The following is a 27,475-nucleotide window of genomic DNA, read 5'->3' as shown; positions in this document are numbered from 1 at the left end:
TTTTGTTTTTCTTAATTTTATTTTTTACTTTTTTCATGCATTGTAACATTTTAATATCAATTTAATAAAATAAACTAATTTAATATTTTTTTCTATAAAAAAAACAAAATTGCTTTTGTTTTAACATTTGAAGCTAAACCAGTCTTATCACAGTTTTGTCTTAAAATTAAACTCTAATTAAGTGTGAGTAGAAACATACATACATGCATATATACTAACTACAATCATGCAAGGGTTAGTTAGTGAGAGTATGTAAACAGCCTATCCTCAAAGACAAAAGGATATGAGGTCCAATAAGTATCAACTGTCCAATAAGTAACAACCGATCCACAGTTGCAGAATTCTTCCGTTCACACGTCCACACATCCCATCTACTTCACATAGATTTCTTCCATTTCCACAGGTTCGGCGGGTTTCTTCTTGCCACTACGGAATTCTTCCTCAATTTCCAAGAGGGTACGTCCACGTGTTTCTGGCAGACAGGCATAAACAAAAACGGCTCCCACAAATGAAAGCACAGCATAGGTTACAAAACAATATTCATTGCCAATGGCAGCCTTCATTGAGGGATAGGTTTTGGTAACAACAAAGGAGATAAATGTACCATAGGCCACTGTTAGTCCCGAAGCTGGACCCCTAACCTTTTGGGGGAATACTTCGGATATCATGAAGAATGGCAAAGTGTATAGACCCAGGGTACTTAAGACAATGAAGGCAACAATGGTTATAACGGGTAGATACGGAATAGATGTTAAGTTTTTGTGAAGCGCCAGTAGAGTCATACACACCCCCATACCCAAGGCAGATATAAGACCAGAGCGACGCCTTCCCCATTTCTCAAGTATATAGGCCATGGGACAGGTGGTAACAACACGGGCCACACCAATCATAATGGCACACATAAAGGGATCTATGGTAACACCGGCTTCCATGGCAATTTGCACCGCGTAGACAATGACCACGAAAATACCGGTTATTTGTTGGAACGTGAAGAGACCCATCAAGATCAGCAGTGGTTTATAAACCTCAGGCAGCTTGAGTGACTTGAAGAAGGAGGGTTTCTTTTCACCTTCAGCCAATTGAATGTTCTTTTGTAGCAAATTGAATTCCGACAATACCTCAGGATGGGTAATGACAGCTAAAATGAGATATAACGGATTAGTTTTGACTTCAGCGCATAAAAATAGCAAGAAAACTTACGTTTCTTCTCCAAACCACGGAAGTAGTTCAACGATTTCCTAGCCTCATGCAAACGGGATTTGGTCAACAACCAATTGGGTGACTCCGGCATGGGCATGACACACAATAAGGCAATACATTGGAAGGCACCGCAGATCATGGCAATCAAACGCCAATCATCGCGTATAAAGTAGCCTAAGATATAAACTACCGTGATGCCAGCTGCCACAGAAATCGAGGTACCCAAAATTAGGCGTCCTCTTATTTTGGGAGTACTTATTTCGGCCGAATAAACTCCAACAGGAGCACTTGATAAACCCATGCCAATACCTGGAATTTAAAAAAAAATTATTAATAATTTATTTCAATTAAAACAAAAATATGTTTGCCTTCTACCTTGAATACACCTCGCCACCATCAACTGCATAAACATGGCATATTGATCTTGTTGGCTAGCCGTTGCCATCAGAACCCATGATATGAAACCGAACACATTCAAGACATACATGGTACGCTTACGACCCAATTTATCCAATAACAAGCCAGACAACAGTCCGCCCACGGGTGCGAAAAATAAATTGACCGAAGCTGAAATGGTAAAGAGGAACATCAATTTTGTTTATTTGATGGAGAAGTTTTTTTTCTTGAATCTTACCGAACCATGAAAACTCAGAATCATTTAAATATACAGCAGCACTGCTATCTTTCATGGGTCCATTAGTTATGGTGGGTAAACCTAGCGATAGGCCAGTTGAGAGTACACCCAAATTGCCAAATATAACCATTATTGCCTGACGTCTCAATGCTCGTGTTTGTTCTCCCAACGGTTTCGGCTGATAGGGCCTATTCATGCCACTAACTACTCGAGGTACACGACTCTTTCGTAAAGCCTCAAACTCCTCACCATTTTCTTCTTTGTGTTCGTTCGGCATTGTGCGGGTTTATTAATTAAAACTGGAATTGTAAAGAAAATAATATCGATTAACATAACTATGTAAAATTATAAGTGCATATGGTAATATTCAAAAATGTTTTACAATCGTTGAAGTTGAGGTTCACCATTTAATAAGTCGCGAACTGTCAATATATTTTATATAATATGACTATATTTATATTAAATGAAGTGTTTTAGCCGGGTTCTCATAATATAAACCATAATAAATAAATTACGTGGAAGTTGTGTTGGTGGTAATATAAAAAATGGGTAAAAATGTGTTGAAGTTAGCAAGTTTTTTTGTGTTTTTTTCTTGATTTCTGGTCAAACCAGGGAAAATTCAGACCTGAGCTCAAAGAAAGAATTGAAGAATACCCCTTGGGCAATATGGTTCTAATGTATGACTTTTCGATATATACAGTGCACCCCCCTTAAATCGATGCTGACATTTTGAAGTTTTGAAATCGGGGTTTTTTGAATTTTTCTTATAATTGGAGGGCGCAACCAGATAATGACCTAAACTATTTATTGGATTGTAGAACTCGTGATTCCACGTCGTTTGATGTATATCACATGAGTGTGCTCCGTACACCTCCCTAGTAATAGGAATCCAAAGTCGAATTTTTGGTGCGTAAATTTTCTTTAAAAACCTATTTTTTGGCTTCAAAATTAACAACTGTTACTCAGGTACCCTTGAACCCCGCGTGATTTTAGTTTTTTTCCGCGCCGGATTTAATGACCGCGATCGAATCCATCCACTAAAACCGCTGATATAGGTACCCTGAAAATAGGAAAATAAGCAAAATTTTATTTTGACTAATCCGCATACTAAACCGCGATTTCCCTTAACAGTTTTTACATAAATGGAATCCTTTATACGCGATTATGATATTTGTCAAAAATGTGTGTCATAAATTTCAGAGATTCGGGAGTAGTATTCGTATTTAACCAAAAATAGAATCAGGTAGCACATCCGCGGTTCTTGACGAATCTGTGTAAAATTTGTCTTATTGACGTATTTTTAACAGGGGGTCACTGAAATCGGATGCGCCTTATAATCATATGAACATCGCGTTATTTTTACCCACATGAAGCATTTTGGTGTAGTAAGATGCAACTGATGGCACACATTGGTCGCTGAATGAAACATGGAAAAATGCAAACATATTGACAGAGATGGACTCGCTCTATGCGAAAAGCACATGCGCCTCAACTGATTTTAACTATTTCGCGCGTTATACGGTTTTTAACTTTTATGTTTTTTCTTTGATTGTAATATCAATATCAGTATTTATTTCCTAATTCTATTGCTTATCACTCTAAGCAAATATACTTTCACGATGATAAACTATTTTCTTTGAAGAGGTTTTAGCAAAATAATTTAGGGTTTGTTTGGAAATTTAGCGAAATAGTAGAATAACTCCCAAAAAATGTTCTCAAATTTTTCGTATTAAACCAAAAAATATATTCTGGAGATAATGTTCCAACAATAAACTTTTGTCTTTTGTTGTAGCTGCAATGTGCAATTTAAAATCCTAATCTAAAAAATTTTGGTCTCACATTTTTCTGGACATTGTCTAGATTCTGTACGTATTTATACCCTACACCACTATGTGGTAAGGGGTATTATGTGTTAGTGCATTTGTATGTAACATACAAAAGGAAGCGAGATAGACCCATAGTTCCTTCTAGGGATATACATAGAATCACTTTCTGAGTCGATTTATGCATGTCCGTCCGTCCGTCCGTCCGTCCGTTCGCAACATACAGGTCGCATTTGTTGACCGATTTCGCTGAAAATTGGGGAATACCATTTTTTTAGCCGTCGGAAGATCAAGTTCGAAGATGGGCTATATCGGTCCAAGTTTTGGTATAGCCCCCATATATATTTTCGGCCGATTTCACGTATTTTCTGTAACACACACGCTATATATGTCCGATTTCGATGAAATTTGGAATGTGTGACTGAATTTGGTCTAAAAATAAATGTGCCAAATTATATCGAAATCGGTTCAGATTTGGATATAGCTCCCATATATATGTTCGCCCGATTTCACGTATGCGATGTACCAATCACGCTATATACGTCCGATTTTAATGAAATTTGCAATGTTTGACTGAATTTGGTATAGAAATAAGTGTGCCAAATTATATAGAAATCGGTTCAGATTTGGATATAGCACCCATATATATTTTCGGCCGATTTCGCGTATTTGCTGCTCCAAACACGCTATATAAGTCGGATTTCAATGATATTTGGAATGTGTGACTGAATTCGGTCTGGAAATAAATGTGCCAAATTATATCAAAATCGGTTTAGATCTGGATATAGCTCCGATTTATATTTTACATATTCACAGTGGTGTAGGGTATCATATAGTCGGCCCCGCCCGACTTTGATCCTTTCCTTACTGGTTTTAATTTATTTTTTAGAGATTTTTATGGACTCTGAGTTAGAATAAATAAAATTTACTACAAGATTCCTTCATTATTTTTTTGATTTTCCGCGAAAATGAAAATAAATTTAGCAACTATTTAGGCGTCTACGGATAGATATTAAATGTTGTTACCGATTTATATATACATTTTGGTATTACAACACAAAGGGAATTTTTAAATATTTTTTCTTTATAAGAGAATAAAACCCCCCATAACTTTTGGGCGCAGCATCCAATTTTGTGAACGCGAACAGATTTGAAAACACGATTGTTTTCTTAACCCATGTACCAAAAATCGTGAATGTGCTTGTAAAAAAAAAATTTAATTTTTTTTCGATGGAATTGTAAAGGAAATTTGAAATTTACCATATGTGTGTTTAGAAATACATATGTATGAAAGAAAATATTTATACATATGTATGTACAAAAACGAAAATTATTACCCAGCTAGCATTTGGAAGACTGTTTGTTCAAAAATCACATTAAGGAGTCGTTTTAGAGTCCTTTCGGTGATCAAAAATTGATTAAGTCGCTTGTATGATCAGAAAGCGACTCGAAAGTGACTCCCTGTAATGATTAAAAAGAGTTCAGTTTAAAATACAACAACAAATGTGTAGCAATCACAAATAAATCATTGAGGTGTTTAAAATGTGACAATTTTTTTTTGCTATTTATTGTCACATTTTGTTCATCTGGAAGATTGAAAAATGCTTAATCAAAAAAAGATCATGCAGGTGTTTGAAAAGTGATTATAATTATGTATATTCTGATCATATTTTGAACAGTTAGGTGATTAAAAACCAATTATTTTGTTTTATTTTTGTTTGTTTGTAAATAATTCTCATACACAGTTTCTACTAAACGTTGATATAAATGTAACATATAATATTAAGTTTGTAGACAAACACAACACATGTTCAGGTTTTGCCAAGTGAAATGAAGAAGCAGTACACTCACCACGCAACATAAAGGATAATTAAAAGACATAACAAACAAGAAAAGACAACAAAACAAAGCAACATAAAGGATAATTAAAAGACATAACAAACAAGAAAAGACAACAAAACAAAGGAAAGAAACAAAAAAGAATAAAGAGAAAATTCTTTTAATTTATTTCGTTTAAAAAAAGACTCATAAATGACTCCCTAAAAACTCAAAAACGATTATTAACATCACCCAAAAAAGACTCGAAAAAGAGTCAGAAATTAATCAACAAATCATCAATAAATGATTGAAATATGACTCGAAAAAGACTTTATATACCATCAGAAAATGGGCAAAAATGACTCGAAACTAATGCAGAGGAAGACTCATTTGTGATTTGCTTAGACGAGTCGTCTGAGGTTATGTTTTCCTACCGACAAAGGAGTCATTTATGATCAGAAAATGAGCTCATATTCCAGCTTTTTACTCGTGCTGTCGGATCAAAAAAGACTCGAATTTGACTACAATTTTCAAAAAATGCTGGCTGGGTACATATTAATTAAATTATTTTGAGCTATGACGAGTTGTATTGAGAAATGACATCTAACGAAGTCCCACATATTTTTTCCGAGAACTCTGTTTTTCGATTTTTTCTGAATATTTTTCAGAAATTTGCCGATTTTTCCAATATATTTCTAGAAATTGGACCGATTATCTATATTTTTTAAAAATCGCTGCACATTTACTGAAGAATCTTAGAATCTTCGTTGTTTCTAGATTTCTAATCGAATTTCTAAGGGATTTTTTTTGTCCGGCTGTTGTCGAAAAACAAAGTGATTGGCTATAAAATTCGCATATACAATTTTTAATTTCTTTTAAATATAAGTGCAACATATAATAATTCAAGCTAGTGTTGATAGCTTCAAGATGCTAGTGTACATTGTTCTACTATTGATCACAAAATGATAACAATAGGGAAAACCATTAGAAATCTAAAATTTTCTTCGAATTTTTTCAGAATTTCTTTTCGAATTCGGACCGAGTTTTCTTTACAAAATATAAATTTTCCACCGAAAGTTCCAAATTCTGAATTTTCCAAGAATTTACTTCCGAATTCTGATCGAATTCGTCGTGAAACTCTAATATTTTTTAGAATTTCCTTAGAAAATTCTTTCCAAATTCGGTGACCAAGTCCATACAACTTTCGTCCCGAATTCGATATTAATACAGCATCAGAATCGGAAATTTATTCAGAGATTCTGAACCAATTCGGAAAACTATTTTAGCTGGATTGTATTATGTGTTTCAAATTGAAACACATATCGGTTGTTGTGAATAAAATATACATATGTATAAACATTTTATTCAGTTATGCGGTTTCTCTGTGTCCAGCTTAAAGAATTCTGCAATACCTTTTCAAGCCTATCTGATGGGCTCGTTGTTTCTAGAGGTTATCGCTTGTACTTTTGGACATCTCTTTCCAGATCATGAAAATCTCTCCTGACGTGGATAGGGGAAGAATGACGACTAAATAGTGGCAGGGATGCGCACAGCAATAACACCCAAGCAGGTACTACATCGAAAACATCTTGATGTGTTGATGTATCATCTATCACATATGCCATATGGCATCGACGATAGGGTCCAACGTCGCCTGGAGGCTATGGAATTTCAGAAAAGTGGAGTTTAACAGTTGCCAAAATATCACCATGCCTTGGTTCAAGCTACGTGTCTTAGACTTCTTATTTCAGAATTCCTCAAACGGCTGGCGCCCACACATATATGTATTTGATTGTTCATCGTACGGTCTGGTCCATTCCACGACTGGTATGTGTGGATATGGCTACAATGCTGATGTTGGACAATCGGGAAACAGCTTCTCATCATGGGTAGGAGTAGCGCCTCTAGAATCTTTGTTACTGGCGACAAGAGCAAGATCGACCTCAAGATTGCGTTTTGGATGACATCTGCGACACGGCTCATAGTTAATTGTGGTGGTACCTCCTCCGCTGAGAGAGTTCTTATAGGGCGTGGGCACAATCCTCTTCGCCCAATAACTCTCGAAGTTAACATAATATGAGCAACTCTTCGGATCTGCCACTAGCTCGTCATTGAAAACTTCAGCCGTTCTATCATCCAATTTGTAGTCGATTTAGCCATGTCCGTATGTCTGGCTGGCTGGAGCGCACGATAACTTTCAAACGGATCAACAATTTGGCCTTCGTTGTATTTTGTCTAAACTTAGTTTAAGTTCGCAGAGGGGCAATATCGGTGCACTGCTAAGGTACCTCGCAAGCAAAAATTTAATATTTTTCGCTAAAATTGTGCGCACTATAACTCTCGAAGGCATACTTTGCACTTCGTAATATTTCTACCAGACATAGATCATGTTCAAATATGGACTACATCGGCTCACTCCTTCGGCTACCTCCAGCACAAAATTTCGGAAAAGTGCAGTTTAAAACCTGTTCTCAAATCGGTTTGATTTTTTGAAAGCACTTGTATTGTCTGCCCCCATTACGTCGGCACAACTTTTTAAGGGCAAGTCCATACTTTCTGTGAAAATGGCCGGAAAGCTTTAAAATCTCCCTACAACCATCAAATCTGTACACTGCCGAAAACTTTCAAAGTGGGTATTGGGTTGTACCCAACTTTGTATGTATATTGTAATACTACTGCAAGTCTTAGACAAAGTTCTAAGATGGTACTAATCGGCCCACTCCTGTCGGTACCTCCCCCACTAAAGCCCATATCTCATAAATGGATCAACCAATTTGGTCCAAGCTTTTTATCTCGTAATATTTTGTCCAAACTTAGTTTAAGTTCGAAAATGGGCCACATCGGCCCACTCCATAGAGGTAGCCTATGTTCGACATTTTTGTACTTGGACATTTTTACGGAAGGTACTCCTTGTGGTCCTAGTAACGTGACCGTTACATAGGGTCCTATATACTTTAAATACAACTCACTCTAATGTGTGGTCAGTCTCATTACTGCAGTAGAGACAACAACACCACACACATTTTCCAGACTACTTGTTTGGACCACTTGATTTATCTATTTCGGAATTGTACTACCATCACTAAGAGATATGTTGGCTTCAGTGTATTTACTGGTTGACTCGACTTACATATAATTATAATTCACTCCGTAACCCCAGACAGATGAGATGTTTAGTTTTCGTCGCTGAATTTGTCGAGTGCTGATGTTAAGTACAAGATTAAACGTGTGGCATAGACCGCTGTCACTTGAACCGAATCTAACAACAGTCGCTGCACATGCGATCCGTTCGCTCCTTGCGTTTCGTCCGCTTCTTGCTATCCGTTCGTTTTGTTGCCTAACCATTCCCAACTCTTCTCTTTACATAGTAGTACAGCCGATCACCCAGAGCCGAGCGACACTGCCGACGATTGCTAACGAGCCGATAGCATTCGATCACACAGAACCGATCTACACTCCCGTCAATTCCCAACGAACCGACAGCATCAGATTACCACAGAACCGAGTAACGTACCCGAGGACTGCAGAGCCGACAGTTACCCTAATAGCACCAAACCGAGCTCCACACTCGATTACCACCGAACCACCCGATCACCATCATATCAACCCGATCACCATCGAGCCGACAGCATCCTTCCGAGCCTGCTCCCAGACTAACACCGGTCATGCCGACATACAGTCGTATTTACTGAATTCTATCAACAAGTAAAAAAGTATCAGTCGGCTTGGCCGACAGAGATATACCCTCAGCCTGTATATATTGAAACAATTTTTTCCCAAAAAACGTTTGTATTAAGAGTGTTTTAAAAATTTTGAACGTATGAACCGACAAAAATGTTGATTAGATTAAAGAGCAGAAGTTTTGCGGGGGAATTACTTAAAGGAATGGATCGATATTGACCATTATGGAAGTCGATCACCAGCCACTCCATATGGTACCATAAGGGGGTTTTACTCCCTTCGGACTGTCTGCTTAAGAAGTTTGGTTTTGCCCCTGAAAAAACTTTTACCATCATAGTTGAGGCAGCGTATGCAAGTTGCTTCAACAAAAATAAAAGTGATTCGATAGCAGGTCTTAAAGTGAACTTATCGGAAATTTTGTTCGAGAGGTAATGGATGAAGTGGACAAATATAGTCCATATTTGAACCTGATCTATATCTGGTAGATATATTAAGATGTGTAAAGTATGGACCAATTCGGCCACTCCCTTCAAAAGTTACCGAACGAACAATTTTTCCGAACATTTTTGAAATTTTGTGGAGGAGATACCTGAAGGAGTGGACCGATATGGCTTATCTTCGAACTTAAACTATGTTTGGACTAAATATTACTAAGGCCAAATTTTGGAGCCAATCAGCAGATCCGTTGGAGAGTTATCTTGCGCTCCAACCACCTCACACGGTGTCATACGGGTTTTGTGAAACTTTCAGGCTATTTTCTCAGGAAGTTTGGACTTGCCACTGATGAAACTTGTACCGTCGTATGGGGGGCAGTGAATACTAGTTGATAAAACAAAAATCAAAGCGATTCGAGAGCTGGTCCTAAACTGAACTTATCCGAAATTGTGTGTGGGATGTACCCGAAGGAGTAGACCTATTGAGTCCATATTGAAACCTCATCTAAGTCTGGAACATATTTCACGATGGACAAAGTATGAACCAAATCGGTTACCCCCTTCAAGAGTTATCGTGCGCACAAATTTTCCGAACATTTTCGAACTTTTGTGGGGGAGGTACCGGAAGGAGTGGACCGATATAGCCCATCTTCGAACTTAAACTAAGTTTGGGCAAAATATTACGAAAGCCAAAATTTGAACCGAATCGGTTCATCCGTTCGAGAGTTATCGTGCGCTCCAGCCAGCAGGACAGACAGACAGACAGACAGACAGACGGACATGGCTAGATCAACTCCAAATTGTCTGAAACACATTTCGTCCAAACATACTTGGGGTCTAAAACCATTATTTCGATGAGGCACATTTTCATCGTATCAAAGTGTATATACCCTCCTTAGCCTAAAGGCTGAGGGTATAATAAAGCAGTGAAGTACAATTATAGCCCGTTTCCACGGTACGTCGTTCGTTCTCTATTCGTTGTTCGACCCATAACTACGAATAAATTACTTATTTCCCCACACAAAATTCTATGAACGAACGACGATTTTTCTACGTTGTTTGATTAGAAATACTCTCTGAACGACGAATAAGAATGTCCCATCCCTAACAAATGAGAGAATTTATCGAAAAAATTAATTATGACATGTCTAAATTCAAAATTTATAAATTTGTTGAAAACACAAAAATTTTTAGAAAAAAGGAAAAAGATGAATGAAAAATAATGAACTAAACATTTTATACAGATGCAGAACGAAGATGGTTGTGTTTCCTTCTTAATTCCACATACATTTCTTGTCCATTAGTTCAAAATCGCGTAAAAAATCAGAAACAAAAAGGGAACAAATAACGGAAAGTCTGTATACACAAATATTGTTTTGACATGTCTCTCTCTCTCTCTTTAATTTTGAAAATAGAAACATATCAAAATATATTGAAAATACAAAATTATTCAGAATTTATGGAAAAAATGAATGAAATCTAAGTAGTTAAATATAGAAAATACATTTGAAGGAAAGTCTATTGCTTTTCCTATTCATTTAATGTATATTTTATGTGTTTTCAGTTCAAATTTTTGTGAAAACAAGGAAACAAAAATGAAGGAAATTTTGCTTATGGTTCTGTTAATTACAAATGGTGTCGTGGAAACGGGTTAATTCGTGTTCGTCGTTCGACAGGCAAACAACGTAATTGAAACACTCGTGTGAACATGACATTAATTAATTAAAGAAACAAATTCTGAGCTCTAAATTAAACCCGTTACGTTACCAAACGAGGTTAAATACTAAAGATAGAGAAAAAGACTCTCAGCTATTCCAATTTTCATTATCTGCGATTTTATTGTCATGGCGGATATATCCGCTTGTGTTAGATATATTCTAAGGGAAGAATCTGATATTGAAATCACACCGTCAGAGTTTTAAAACAATATCAACAGTATTATTGTTGATGGTAAAAAATTAGAGATATTGCATATGATACTGACAAATACCTCTACTTATGTATTATTAACATGTATTAAAAACATGTAACCGGATAATTGAGCAGACCAGCAATGCTTTAAATCAGTATCAAGTAGGTTGTCCAATATACCAAGAGTCGTGGTGTATGGTATCAAATAGTCGGGCCTGTTACTACAGTATATTATTTGCTTCTTTACTTCTAAGCTATGTTATGAGCACAACAATTGTATTTTTATTTTGCAATTTTGAATTTTGTATACGACCTCTAAAATTTATAAAAGATTTATACGGTCAACAAACATACTCAAGTGCCATAATATTTCTTCCATTGAAGTTTAATTAGATTTTATTCAATAGCAATGTATTAAATTTTTTCAATTATATACACTTATCAATTGAATAAACAAAGAATGCAATTTCTAGTTGGCACAAAATAATTTATAATAAATAATTATAAGATTATTAATCAATAATTATAAGATTATTAAAAATATTACTATTTTGAATAATTATTATAAATAAGTTTCCCATTTTTATAGGTTCGATTTTTAGAACAGATTTTAGGCATCAGATTAGAAGTGTACATTTAATTGAATTTTAATGTGAAAAACGCCTTGTTTTCTATCTTACCAATCAATTTAATCTATGGGTCGATAACACATAAGCCCTCTTAACATTTTTGTAAAATTAAATTTAAAGAACATTAATTTGTCTATTTTTAATGTGAGTAAGTAATGGATTTGGTGGAGTAAATATTGAATATTGTAAAAACCTGAAATCTTCTGATAATACTTAAAACAACTGTACTTTTATTTCAATATATTGTCCATATGTACGAGTACATCCAATGGCCCGCTTGATAAACTCAGAAAACAAAATGTGACATTTACACGCTTGTCAAATACTGATGATAATAAAGCAATTAAACAATTAATCTCATTTCAAATTTAAAATCAAAACAGCTATCCAAAAACAGGTACATATGTTAATTATGAAATATATTAAGTCTGTCTGGTTACTTTCCCAGCAAGAATTGTCCAGCAAGAACTTTCTCAGAGAGTAAAGAAAATTGTAAAAAGTAAACAGACACCTTCCCAGCAAAAACCAGCAAGCAATCAGCTGACTTGCCAAAACAGAACAATTTGTCCGCCAAAGAAGGAAGCAAACACGTTGTATTTTATTAAAAATAAAAAAAAGAAAATGAAACAAAAAATATTTTTCCACTTTACAAATTTGTTCTCCATAAAACAATACAATTAGACTCTGTTATTTCCACAATAAAATTGTTTTTAATGTTCACAAACATAAATCAACAAAAAACTAAAAACGGCTGATTGATTGTTTTCAGGAAGAAGAAGAGCTTGCAAGTGCTTGCTAGAATAAATTTGTCCAGCAAGAATTTGCAAGCTCTCAGTGAAAGAACTGTCAAAACGTCTCTCTCGAATCGCTCTCTTTTGCTGGTTTTTTGTGTCAACAGACGACTTCCAGCAACAATTGGTACAAATTGTTACAAATTTTAGGGTAACCAGACACAGCTATTAACATCCACATTACATACATTCCCAAAGGTTCCGGAGATGATGCTTAAGGGAAAATATCTTAAAAATGCCAAAAACTCCCTGTTGCTAGGTGTATTGTTTAATTTTCTCTTTTTTTTCAAGACGAGCTCTAAACATCTGTGTAAACACACAAGTGTGTACAAAACATTCAATTCTATTTGTTTTAAGACCGATCTCCACAATGTGTTGCCATGCTGTTTAATTTATATTATTTACTGCCCCCAACCTTCCCCTCTCTCCCTCTCTTCGACATACGATTACTTTATCAATTGAATGGAAATTCAAATATTTCTTTGTCGAACAACAAACGGCTCTGTGAATGAATTAATTGAATGGCAAGCTAGGGTTTGTCCAGCTGAAACTGGCCGGGACTATTTACTGTTGGTCTTGACTCAATTGAAAAGCACACACGCATCTCGATTTTTAATGGCAACTGTTGCTGTCGTTGTCGCTGTTTGGAAGACGACTTTGTTGCCAACGTTACAGGCATCTAGTGGATGATATTATTTTTTTTTTTGTGTTCTTTCTGCCCCTTCCTTCTTCCAGTCTTCGATTCCTTCTTCTTTATTAATGAATTCAAATTGAAATGATTGAAAATTGTGAATTAATTGAGTAACATGACTGTCATAAAGAATCAATCAAATGATAAAACGCTTGGATGAATGTCAGATGAAAGAGACAAACGGGCGTTTTATTGTTTTTGTTCCTGATATGAAAATTATGTAACCGACATTGTGGATGCTGATAACAGTTTTTATTTGGGTATTTGTAAGTGGGCAAGTGAGTGGAGACATTGGAATTTCGTGAGAGTTTTTTTTTTTTTAATTAAAATAACACTGTGCAACATTTTGGAGCCAATCGCGTGCAAACAACTTCTGTCCAGAATTTTATGAAAGTAGAGGACCAATGGGCAAAAACCATATTTGGGTTTTGTTTTCTTAGATCGGGTTCGGTTTTTATGGCCTCATCCAAACATGGTTAAAGATCGAATTTTTAAAACAAATCGCGGCTGTATCTCTGAAACCAATACGAATCTTGTTTTGACATCTGCAGCAAAATTGTAGATAAGAGCAAGAAGAAAATATTTGGAGGAATAGTGAATTCGAAAACTGCATTTATTGCCTCAAATTTTATAATATATCTAAAAATTTTATAATTTGTGTACATTTCGCAGCGTACCTCCCAAAATGTTAAATTCTTCTTACTGTTACCTTTTGGAAAATATTCTTTGGAATGTAATGCACAACTTTTCAGAACGTTATATTGTTGTAAAATGCCTCTATCGCCTTGTTTGTAGCAACAATTTGGTTAATATTTCAATAATTCATTGAAATCCCCAACATGAGAATAAACATTCTGTGTGAACATTGTTTGAAATAATTTTTGTAAAAGGTATGTTATGAAACACCCCATAAACAACGTGAAACAACCATTTTAGAGTTTCAGAATGTTCTGAAGAATTGATGGTCACATTATTTGGAAAATTTTTATAATGGCTACTTGTTTCAACTCCCAACAGTTTAGGTGTTAGTGACTAGAACTTCAGAAATTATGTAATCTTTTCTTTTTTTTAACGAATTTGATGCGCTAGATGCAGCTTTTCCTAGTTCATCTGTTCGACACATAATTTCTACTACTTTAGGGCTACAATATTGCTGAAGACTGCAAAGCAAAATTCTTATTAGTTTCGGAGATAAAGGTCCGATCACTGGAAAAAAGGCTAATCTTAGGTCGGTATAGATGAGGCCATAAAATCTAAACCCGATCAAAGAACACAAAACCCAATTAAAGTTTTTGTAGTCTCAATATGTACTTACAGAAAATGCCCATTAGAAGTTGTTTGCATTTCCAGTGTTGCACAGTGTAAGTAAGGAAATGTGTGGAACCAGTGAGATATTCGTCCAATTTTAATGGAAAACGGTAGATGCTTTCCTTCAGATCATGGATTATGGGATAAATTGAAACATGTTAACCCGTTCTTCGCAAAATGTGAGTAATAGAAAAACTAAAAATGCATATTCTAGCGCAAATTTAAGGTGTTTGTAGGGCAGGTATGATAAAGAGTAGGGTTCCACTGATAGGACCATTCAACACAGTCCTCCTTATTTTACAAGAATACCACTTGAGCGGGGTTTTGGAACATTTATAAGAAATACGGAGAATAAGTTGTAGCAAAGATGTATGAAGAATATTAGAGTTGGGTAATCTAGTTCCTTGTACTAGTTCCAAAACGTATGAGTAACATCATTAAATATAACGTGTGATAGTAAGTATACGCAGTTTGTTCAAAGAAAAAATGTGGGCCATTGGAACTGCGAAGTGAACTAGATAGTTCCATATAGTTCCTTTGGCACAACTCTAAAGAATATACCCTAAAAATTGGGACATTTCGGTACTCATCAAGTATTGGCTTGCCCTAGCACACATGTATGTTGCAGCCATAATCACAATGATTAGCCGACATTGCAACAGGTTCCGCGAAATGGCCTTAAATCCCAAAGTGTTAAACTTTGCGTAGAATATACCCGAAGGAATGCATCAACATAGCCCATCATAATAATTACGTTTATTTTTTTTTTTTTGATATTTTGAATGGGCTTGACCATGCAAAAAAAATATATCGTTGTAATCAGAATCACAAGGAATGCCTTCAATGAAGGCGTCAAAGCAAAGGGAGGTCTGCACCGGAAAGAGTTGTCTGATTATCAGATTATCAGACTCTGATATAGTCCATGTTCGACCTTGATTTATTTTAAACGAAATAATTCAATGTGCAAACGTTGAACCAATATCAGTCACTCCATTCGATAGATATCATGCCCGTCAGCTATTTTATTTGGTCACCGTAGGTTTTAGTATAACTTTTGGACCATTATGTCAGGAAGCATGGACTTGGCCACGAAAAGTATTTTATGGCTGTAAACAGGAACACAAGGATTGCCTCCGGTGAAAACTTCAAAACTATCTTCGAACAGCCCAAAAGCTACTCTTAGCGACAAATTTAGAACTTTTGTGAAGGTTGTACCCGAAGGCGTTGTCCTATATAGACCTTCTTAGAGCTTGATGTACGTTTAGAAGAAATTTTACGATGTTTCATCCAAATCGCATAATCAATTCGTAAGTTATCGTATTCATCAGTCATTTAAGTTGGTTCTGGTAGAGGTTTTGGTACTCTTGGGCCATTATCTCAGAAAGTTTAAACTTGTCCCCGAAAAAAGTATCATCGTACTAGGGGTCGCGTTGCTTTGAAATATACAGAGCTATCGGAGAAATGTTTTTTAATTACACTTTTTCCAAAATTTTCAAATTTTGTGTGGGAGGTACCGCAAGGAGGGAACTGATATAACCATAATCGAACCTGTAACTCATTTTTTGACCTACCCACAAAAGTCAGTAAAATTAAAACGCAAAATTCTAAATGAAAGATCAAATAAAAATTGACAACACTGTTGCTTTAACCCTTTGCCTCTCAGCACCCTCTCTCACCAACAAACTGACAATTGCCGCAAGTAAACTCGCCTAATGTAAATTGGGACTAACAGCCAGTATGTCGAAAGAAGAATGTGTGCGAATGAAACACGCCCGAACTTTAATTTTCGAAATAATTGTACCTGGCTGGCTGGAGCGCACGATAACTCTCGAACGGATGAACCGATTCGGTCCAAAATTTGGCTTTCGTAATATTTTGTCCAAACTTAGTTTAAGTTCGAAGATGGGTTATATCGGTCCACTCCTTCCGGTACCACCCCCACAAAAGTTCGAAAATGTTCGGAAAATTTGTGCGCACGATAACTCTTGAAGGAAGTAACCGATTTAATCCATACTTTGCAAATCGTGAAGTATATACCAGACTTAGATGAGGTTCCAATATAGACTCAATCGGTCCACTCCTTCGGGTACCTCCCACACAAAATTTCGGATAAGTTCAGTTTAGGACCTGCTCTCGAATCGCTTTGATTTTTGTGTTAGCGACTTGTATTCACTGTCCCCCATACGACGGTACAAGTTTCATCAGGCGGAAGTCCATACTTCCTGAGAAAATAGCATGAAAGTTGCACAAAACCCCTATGACACCGTGTGAGGTGGTTGTAGCAAAAGATAACTCTCGAACGGATCTGTCAATTGGGTCCAAAATTTGGCCCTAGTAATATTTACACAGGCTGAGGGTATATCTATGTCGGCCAAGCCGACTGATACTTTTTTAATTGTTTTTTTTTTTTTTTTTTTTTTTTTTTTGTCAATGACTAAGGGTTTATCTCCTTCAGCACTGCTGACTGCTACTTTCTTACTCGTTTTTTTTTTTGATTTTCTCATGTATAAACATTGTAGTTTCAGAATCCGCAAAAACTTCCCAGGTGTAAGCACCGTTGATTTAAAGGAAGTTCTGGTGCACCGTGATATACAAATGTTTACTACGATAAGAATTTTTCCTTTATGAAATCGAAAAATAGTACAAATTATTAGATTCTTGCAGTTCTGGAACAGACCATATATGTAATGTATTTTGACAACTAGTACGGTGATTAGCTGTTCTAACTAAGCTAATGACTGCCGCATGGAAAATTGCCAAATGTAATTGTTAGTGGACATACCTTAATTTGTCTATGTCAATATTTAATTGCCAGTATAATTTTATATCACTTTCACCTGGTTTCGTTGACAAGCAATTTAAATACCAGTCGGTGAATCTTACACATTATCCCGTTAAACAAACAGACCGATATTCGTAAATCAAGCGGAAAACCAGTCCATATAACAATTCATCAACTTAAATGATAATCAAATACACGAGAAAAAAAAATACAGTAAAAACTGTTTATTATTCGCAATAAGTAGTAGAAATAAATTCATAAAAATAACAAATACATGACTATAGAAGATAGACTAAGTCACTTTAAAAAACAAAAACAAATATTCTTGTTAAGTTTTACACCTGGTGTACACTAGGCAAGGTGAGGAATGTAGAAATTAGCTTTAAGGCGCAAAATTGCAATTGTTGCAACTGAATCTAATATTGGGAGTCATTCCTTCCTATAGTTACCAGTTAATCACCGTAGGACCAGGTCAGGCAATGTGCGCTTGCTGAGAGCAAGTGAGCGAAAACTTCAATGTAAAATGCATTGAAATGTATGCTCACTTGCTCTCAGCAAGCGCACATTGCCTGACCTGGCCGTAGGATTATCCAGAGTTTTTTCTCAAAATATTTATCTTCTATGTTGATATTTTTAAATTTATAATATTTTTATAATTTATGTCATAAATTCGACTGACATATTACAAAAAGAGAGCAGACTCTAAAACCCCAATATACCAATTCAACTAAACTCACATTTTGACTTAAGTTATTTTGTAAAAAATCTTGATGTGCAAGATATAATATTATTTTATAATATGTATTTATACTAATCTTTCTTCATCCCTTCAAATATATTTACGAGTACAACTCACAGTGACATGACTGGAGGGATTTCCACGAAAAATCAACAGTCCATGGATCAACAATTTTGAAATTTCAAAGATTTGTAGTTAGTAACAAACTGGCATTTCTATGTATGTACCGGTGCATTGTATGTATGAAATATGTTCATTCAGCTCGGCTTTGTCGCCATGCCCACACTTGGCACTGGCATGACTCAGAATTGTACTCCACTTCACTATCGCCATTGCTCATGCGGAACATGACGACAATGTTTCTACTACTTTTGTTTTCGCTAATTTGCATATTAACTATATGAATATATTCTATGTTTTTTTAAAAACTCAAATATGTATATATGTATTCAAATTGTACATAAGTGCAATCAAATGTATAAAGTAATGATTATAATATACATGGGTAATAAGTATGTTTTGGACAAACAGAAATAGATATCAAGTTTTATTTTCTTAATTTGGTATTTAATTTCAATGCAAGTCAACGTCACACAATTAATGATTATAATTCGAATATTTTGCTAAAGGTTTGGACAAGCGGAACTTGTTAGATTTTAAAATTGCCAAAGTTTGAGTACAATCGGAATATGTTAACACTTTTCGAAGTTTCCATAGTAATTTGTATGGGACCAAAGGCGAATTTTCACGAATTCGCCCTACAGAACACATTTGTTGTCCAATCGATGAAAAAAATTTACCAGTTCTTTGTTGTGGCTAAAAAACTAATCCTACAAAAAAATGTGAAAATCGGCTCGAATTTTAATATTAGCTATGTATATTAGGCCGGGTATTTGAAAACCTTAATGGGCCCTTCGCGTTTCTGATTCCTGGGATTGAACTGAGCAAAAAAGTCCACTGGACCATATGTCTATGATGAAAATCAAGCCTCCCGATTTTGACTTGAAGTTTTTTGGATATTTTGGCATATAACAGCCAAACTATTGAGATTTTCGATCCAACACTTACTTACTTACTTAGTTGGCCCATTACAGAACATTAGTTCCATAGACCGAACTAAGAAAAGATCTCCATTCCTCTCTGTTTTTCGCTTGACTTTTTGGAATACCGCGCCTTTCCATTTCTTCATCCACTTGTTTGCTCCATCGAAGCTTAGGCCTGCCGATTCTGCGTGCACCGCCATGTGGCATGTATTCATACGCCTTTTTAGCGGGTTCATCATCGCTCATTCTCATGATATGGCCTAGCCAACGCAATCGTTGCATCTCGATACGTTTAACGGTATTCATGTCTTTCTATAGCTGATAGAGCTCGTGGTTTGATCCAACACAAGGAACAAAATTGTAGCCAACACAATAATTAAGAACTCTCTTGTACATCGCAAAACTATTGGATTGCTCCTTCAGGTAGTTTTGGCCTTGAGAAAGTGCACATTTTTCGAAAAATGTCGATAAATGACACTGTGCTACAAAAGTTGACCAGAAAAATATTCAAGGGTTCTGTTATAAAATTCTATCGAGTTGGGCTCCATAGACAACAAAAATACCTTTGGTTCGTTTGCGTCACTTCGTTTTATTATTTTATAACGGTAAAAGTAGTGAAAATCTTGGTTTCTTACATTTTCAAATTTAAACGGGCATATCTTCCCAGCAAAATTTTATGGAAGTGGTTCCATGAGATGCCATGATTTCACTGGATCTTTTGCATTGGTTCAAATGAAGTCGTGAAAGATCCGATCTTTTCATTAGCATTTAAACCCATGCAAAGGAAGTCGTGAAAGATCCGATCTTTTCATCGGCATTTGAATCATTTTTACAGATCACTACAAAAAAAAAACAAGTCGATTTGTACATCCCTACATGTAGCGACATCAAAACAAAAGAGTATACATTTCCAAAAATTTTGTTATAAAATTACAAATTAAATGTAGGTTCACGAACTAGAAATTCTTAAAGGAGTGCTGTTGGAGTCCATGTCGAAATCTGAACTGGTGATGAGAAGATAATAGAAAAGCTTTTGTAAGATGAAACAAAATCAGTGGCTGAGAGTGGACGAAGTAAACTCTGTTGCGGTGCAGCGGCGGTGTTTAGACTGCCACAGCTGGGACAGCCGGAAGTCAAGTTTCTCACTTAAATTTACAACCTGTCGCTTGCCAAACACATCGTTCCCGAAGTCTGGAAAATAGGCCAGCTACTGAAGCCCGAAAAGGATGCCAGCAAAGGTGAATCTTACAGGCCGATTTTGTCGCCCGTAGCAAGGACCCTTGTGGCTTTAGTTCTTCCACCATCAGAAATAACTTTCCAGTTGCCGATCAATATCATAGGATCCATAAGTAGCACAACAACTGCGCTGAAGGTCATCTCCATATTAGCCGAAGACTCACTCAGAGCAAGCTGTGCGATAGAACAGTGATAGTGACACTTGATTTAGCAAAGCCCTTTGATATTGTCAAGCACCCTCGTTGTTTGATGCCATCGAGCAGACTACGCACTGCCCAAGTTTGAAACGTAGGATAATAAATTTTAAGTGTGGATGACAGTAGTACGTAGAATTTAGGATCAAGAAGTCCAAGACCCGTAGACTGAAGAAAACCTCTTCCGAATTCCAAACGCTGCAAACGGCATTGAGATCGTAACGTATGCGAATGATTGGCGTCAGGTGCCTTCCCTGACGACATTTGTGAAAGACTGAGCTCCTTTTTGTCTGATCTTACCATTTTTTCCACGCGAGGAATATGCAAATACCAGCCAATAAATCTACGGCCTCTCTGTTCACTACCTGGGCGGCCGAGTTGGGAACAATAGAGTTGAATGTCATGGTCGATGATAGCAGAATTCAGACCACAGGCCCAGGCACCCAGGGGGTCTTCATAATCTAGAAAGAGAAGTCTAACGTTACAAGAGAGAACCTCGACCAACAAGCCTTTCAACCAGGTTTAAGTAGCATTCACATGAATGCAGTCGCAGATGCAGTAAACAGTTATCGTGTGAATGCGGTCCTTGGAGAACATCCACCATCTATCGCAGCTGAGAAGCGCCAGCCGTCAGGACAAACCAGAGTAGTTTTGGGTCAATACTCTCGTGATGGTGCAGCCGTCAAAATTCCTATAGGGCAAGTACTGATGACACCGTGGAAAACATCTGCCCAGCATACAGCACAGGCTCTCACGACACACTGCTCCTTTTCAATTGCCCTACCAATCCTGCTAAGAAACTTAAGTTTGCAGCTTTGTGGTTACAAACCATATAAATAGCGACTGATAGACCAAGAGTCAGATTAAGCAGAAAAATGAGAATACAAACATATTAACTACTGTTACAACAACGAGAAAAAACTGCAAATATAGATGTAAACTTTATGATGATAAATAAATTATAGTTATTTCATTAATTCCTTTGAATTAATAAAATAAAAAAAATGAAAGTCATTTTTCAATACAGCATTTTCCATTTTCCGAACAAGACGTGAAAATTACATGCCAAAGGGTTGGTGAAAATGAAATGCCAAAGATTAGTGAAAATGCTATTCTTGGGAATTGGTTAAGATGGCATGCCAAAGGATTGGTATAGATGCCATGCCAAAGAATTGTTGAAGATGCCATTCCATCGAGTTAGTAAAGATGACATGCTTAGGATCTGAAAATGAATTGCATCTTTTGGGGGTCACGCTCTTGTAAAAAGAATGAGTGAAGATGCTGAAAAAATGACATTCCATTTCACTTGCACCCATTCTTGAATAGCATCTTTGGCATCGAACATTTTGCTGGGTTCTTTTTTACAACTATCGATACTTTTTCCTGTTAAAGGGGTGAATAATATCTTTCGAATACGCTATTATTTGTTCAAATCGGTTAAATAAAACTACTTTGTACTTAAACTGAATTTCTCATAATTTTCAAAATTAATATTGAACAAACGAAAAACAGTTAAAGTACAAAGTAATTGTATTGGTATGAATCAACCACTATAACATAGCCATTCTAATAATAGCTTATTCGAAACATATTATTCAGCCCTTTAAAAGGAAAATGGATCAATAGAAATCCGTTGTAAAAAAAGAAGATATGCTATTAAGATATTAAGATTTTTGCTCATAAAGGAATTATGTAGGTCGTTTATTGTTTTCGTCATCGATAGGACGAGGACGGCCCCAATGCCAAAATCGCTCGCATCACAGTGGAGATAGATCTTCTTAGAGAAGTCTTAGTGAACTATGAATCAAATGCTTTCTCAGTCCACTGAAATTTCCTTTTGTTCGAAGCTATCTATGTTATGAGGTACGTTTCAGTTAAAAATTGTTCAAAAAGCGTCTGTGCCAACCAGACAAACCAAGAAAATTCCTAACGTGTTTTAATTTTTTTTTTTGGTCTTGACCAGTTGGTAATAGCGATAATCTTGTCTGGATCGTTGGTAATTCCATCGTTACCAATAACGTATCCTAGGTAATTTACGCAAAATTTGCTCTTCAAAAAATTAAGTGTCAAATTATCATTTTTTAATTGCAGTGAAATACGAATAAGATCTCGAGATGAGTATTAAAGTCCTCGAAATAATGAGATCATCTGCATAACCGGAAACTGAATATCTGATGTACGGGCGAATTGGTAGAGAGACTGTACGGGAACTTTCAATGTGGTCATGTGTTTAGATTTATGGTCTGCCAAAATGCATATTTAATATCTAAATTTGGGATTATCCATACTAGGAGGCCGATATGCATCCTTTTCCGAACCTTGTAAAGGCCTCGGTAAAATGGCTCCGTTGAGTGCCGCGTTACAACAACCACATGAACAAATTGAAAGTGATGCCAAGTTTTCGTTTGCTGTTGATTTTACCGCGTCACACGACTCACAACAGAGCAATTGTGCCGAGCTCTTTAGGTTTAACGACCAATCTCATAGGCGAGCTCCATGGGGGTCTTCGTAATTTCTACCTTCAACCTCCTATCAATTGCAGCCAGCATTAACTTAACAGAATATATAATATACTAGCGGACCCGGCGAACTTCGTCTCGCTATTAAGGAATAAAATTTCATACAAAAACTCAATTTTCGATTTTTCCAATTTTCCGACTTTTCCAGAGGGATTTTCCAAAATTTTCTTCCGTAAAGACCTTCTCCTCGAAAATGCGAATAACTGACAAAAAATTTTACAGAAATCGGCCTAGCCGTTCTCATTTTATGAATTACTATACATTTTTTTAACCATTTTTATATATATAGATAATTGTTCGATAGATGTAGCGTGCAAAAATAGCTCATATTGAATTTGCATCTTCTTTATGTCACATGCTAAAACCGCTTTTACATCTAACATATTATATAAAACAGGTTTTATTTATGTTGTCAATTCCATAGAATATCTGCCAAATAGATAACGTAAATTCCCAAAACACCTGTTTTAAATGCATGTGTCAAATGCGTAAAGGGTATACTTCTACCGACAAAGCCTAGTTTTTATACCCGCAGCATTTATGCTAACGAGAGAATACAAACTTTCATACGGGCAAAATGTGCTTCATCGAAATAATGGTTTTGGACCCCAAATATGTTTGGACGAAATGTGTTTCAGACAATTTGGAGTTGATTGAGCAATGTCCGTCCGTCTGTTTGTCTGGCTGGCTGGATCGCACGATAACTCTCGATCGGATTAACCGATTCGGTCCAAAATTTGGCTTTCATAATAGTTTGCCCAAGCTTAGTTTAAGTTCGAAGATGGGTTATAACAACGGTCCACTCCTTCCGGTACCTTCCCAACAAAACTTCGGAAATGTTCGGAAAATTTGTGCGCACGATAACTCTTGAAGGGAGTAACCGATTTGGTCCACACTTTGCATATCGTGAAATTTCTACTAGACTTAGATGAGGTTCCAATATGGACCCAATCGGTCCACTCCTTCGGGTACCTCCCACACAAAATTTCGGAAAAGTTCAGTTCATGACCTGCTCTAGGATCGCTTTGATTTTTGTTGCAGCAACTCCTGTTCGCTGTCCCATATACGACGGTACAAGTTTCATCGGGGGCAAGTACATACTTCCTGAGAAAATAGCCTGAAAGGTATAAAAACCCCATGGCACCGTGTGTAGTGGTTGGAGCGCAAGATATCTCTCGAACGGATCTGCCGATTCGGTCCAAGATTTGGTCTTCGTAATATTTTGTCCAAACTTAGTTTTAGATCGAAGATAAACCATATCAGTCCACTCCTTCAGATACATCCCTCACATGAGTTCATAAATTTTCGGAAAAATAGTGCGCATGATATCCCTTGATGGTAGTGACCGATTTGGTCGATACTTTACACATTCTAGTCTATCTACCAAATATATATACGGTTCGAATATGGACTATATTTGTCCACTTCTTCGGTTACCTCCCACACAAAATTTTGGATAAGTTCACTTTAAGACCTGCTCTGGAATCACGCTGATTTTTGTTCAACTTTCATTCGCTGTCTCAATTACGATGGTTAACGTTTTTTCAGGGGCAAGTCCAAACTTCTTGAGAAAACAGCCCGAAAAGTGTAAAAACCCTCTATGACACCATATGTAGTGACTGGAGAGCACGACAACTCTCGAACCAAACACTGAGTTGGTCCACACTTTGCATATCGTAATATTTCTTCAAATATTAGATGAAATTGCAATTCGAATGTAGGGCTTGTAGAAAAAAATTCGAAAAAAATCACTAAAATGGTACGCGCGATATCTCATAAAGAGAGGATCCCTTGAAAATTTTTACCTGGTGGTCCTGTTTACAGCGATATTATGTTGTTCGTAGGCAAGTACATGCTTCCTGATATTAAAACCTCTGTGTTATATGGTGACCAACTGAAACGACAGGTGGTCGCGACATCTATTGAGGAGAATGACACCCAAAATAAGACCCACTTCCAAAATGGACTATGTCGGTACATTCCTTTAGATACTTTCCCAAATTCATATTTTTGTCGGTTCATAGCCCAACATTTTGAAACCCCCTTAAATATATTCGTTTTTTGGGAAAAAGTGTTTCAATTAACCCAGGCTGAGGGTAAATATCTGTCGGTAAAGCCTTTTTTACTTGTTTATTAAAACATTGCTCTGTTCTCTGTCTACTATTTTTGGAAATTAGGCAATGTTTTCCTTTGTAAATTTGTCACAAATACTAAATTTGTAAATTTGGTTCTGAAGCAGATCAATTTTTTATTAGCAAACTTTTTTTTTAAATCAAAACTATTTTGATTTTCTTTTTTTTAATGAATTCCTCATTGGAATCGCGCTTGATGATCAATGAATAATGCAAGTGAAAAAGGAAGCCGACGACGATTCGAACCCACACACCCACCACTATGTCACATGCATGTTTAGACTTTGGTAAAGTCTCCTCAGACATATCGAATGTGGAGCGGCTTCGATGTCCTCGAACTTTTCTTCTTTCAAATGCATTTTGTTTTGTTTTTTACAACAATAACGGGGATTTTCCCATTTAGTTGTGCTTTCATGACAAACGCTTAGCGCTGCCTTTGAAAGTAATGAGTTTGACTCTGAACGCTAACATGCCGTGACAACACTTTTTTCTTGCGTTTTTCAAGGACGTGGGTTCAAACCCCAGCCTGACTCAGCTGATTTTGTTTTTTTTTTATTTGAAAATTTTGCCTTTTTTTAGGCGAAGATCATTTTTTTAGTATTAATTTTCTTCAATCGTAAAATATTATTATTAAATATTTGTCGTTAAATGTTTATACAAACATTTTCAAATTGACCATAAGTGAGCCACTTAAGGTTTCCTATATATTTCAATTTTGCCTTAATTATTCGATCATGTTTATCTGTCTCCTGTAATATATGATTCGAATTTGAATATCCCTTTAAAAAAGTAGAAAAACAAACAAGGCTTCGAAACAAAGTTTAAACAATAAAATTCACAAATGTATGCTATTATTTTACCCCACACTGCTTTGCTGCAAATGAATAACCTTGCAAAACATAATTGGTTGCGTTTAGCGTCTTATCATTTATCTACAATTCGTAAACAAATCACAAATCGATAAAAATCAATTGGTTGGTATGTTCTTTTCCAAATCAATTGTTTGCCATGGTCAAGGTTTTTGGGGGGTTTCTGTGACAGGCTGACATAAACTGATTCATTCCCTTTCATTTCTTCGCATTTTTCACAATCTTTATGGCAAAGATTTTACAATTTGATAGAAAATAAATAAGAAAACAACACTAATAACAAACCACAGGGGTTATCGCTAAGAAATAAAAACAATTTTTAAGTTCAATCAATTTCGCATATCAAAGGTTTCAAAAGCAGACGAACTGTTAAAATTTTATAAAAAAAAACTTCTTTAAACTTTCTAAATTTAAACAATTTACTGGTAGGTAGTTAATAAACACAAAAAGTAACAACTATTTGGACATCACCACTCATCAATTCACACGGGAAATATGTAGGCATTTAAACTATCCACACTTTGTACGAAGATACTTTAGTCTAGTGACATTTCAAAATTACTTTCCCAAAATAAGTGGTCATACCGGTTTCCAACGTCTCAAATGGTTAAACAACTTAGTTTGGTACTTTTTTTATTTATTGATGTTGTTGGTAGGTTATTGGGTTTAGATAACTGATATAGGCCGCCAGTCACACTAATACGCGAGCGCACCAAACTTTGATGATGACGTTAGAATTATTTTCGAATGTGAACAGATAGTTAACATAAGTTTGTTAATAACGCCTTCTTACTCGTATTTTATCAAATTTGTTTACTACGATTTTGGTTTTTTTCTTACTTTTTAATAGTTGCACAATGGCGATTTTTATTTATTTATTTTTTTTTTTTCAAACTGATGTTTTCGAATTGAATGCTGATTATTATTTGTGACACTATTTCGTTTGGCGGCGATAAATCCCTTAATAATAGCGACAATCCGATCCGTTTCCGTTAAAACTTCGCTCACAACTGAAACGTTTAGCTGAAGCGATCATAGCAT

At 36.0% G+C, this 27,475-nt stretch overlaps 1 protein-coding gene across 2 annotated transcripts; it reads right to left on the bottom strand.

The window, feature by feature from the left end:
* On the bottom strand, positions 1-27,475 carry LOC141386528 (facilitated trehalose transporter Tret1-2 homolog). Of its 2 annotated transcripts, none has more exons than XM_073955158.1 (5): positions 27,275-27,475; positions 1,835-2,133; positions 1,576-1,767; positions 1,201-1,509; positions 1-1,138 (listed from the first exon to the last, which is right to left on the bottom strand). In XM_073955158.1, exons 2-5 carry the CDS (start codon positions 2,109-2,111, stop codon positions 372-374), a joined length of 1,545 nt encoding a protein of 514 aa, XP_073811259.1. In that variant the 5' UTR covers positions 2,112-2,133; positions 27,275-27,475; the 3' UTR covers positions 1-371. The 2 variants fall into 2 exon arrangements, with proteins under 2 accessions (XP_073811259.1, XP_073811260.1); XM_073955159.1 differs by having other exon boundaries at positions 27,020-27,448.

The sequence above is a fragment of the Musca autumnalis genome, unplaced genomic scaffold (assembly GCF_047663935.1).
Source record: "Musca autumnalis isolate F117 unplaced genomic scaffold, ASM4766393v1 scaffold_5, whole genome shotgun sequence".
Taxonomy (NCBI): Eukaryota; Metazoa; Arthropoda; class Insecta; order Diptera; family Muscidae; genus Musca; species Musca autumnalis.
This window is presented reverse-complemented; position numbering and strand designations above follow the sequence as displayed.

Excerpts from the sequence above, each read along its gene's own strand:
- LOC141386528 (XM_073955158.1), bottom strand. The coding sequence starts at position 2,111 with ATGCCGAACGAACACAAAGAAGAAAATGGTGAGGAGTTTGAGGCTTTA. Across the intron at positions 1,768-1,834 it reads TTCTGAGTTTTCATGGTTCG|CTTCGGTCAATTTATTTTTC; the intron begins GTAAGATTCAAG and ends TTACCATTTCAG. Across the intron at positions 1,510-1,575 it reads GGTGGCGAGGTGTATTCAAG|GTATTGGCATGGGTTTATCA; the intron begins GTAGAAGGCAAA and ends TTTAAATTCCAG.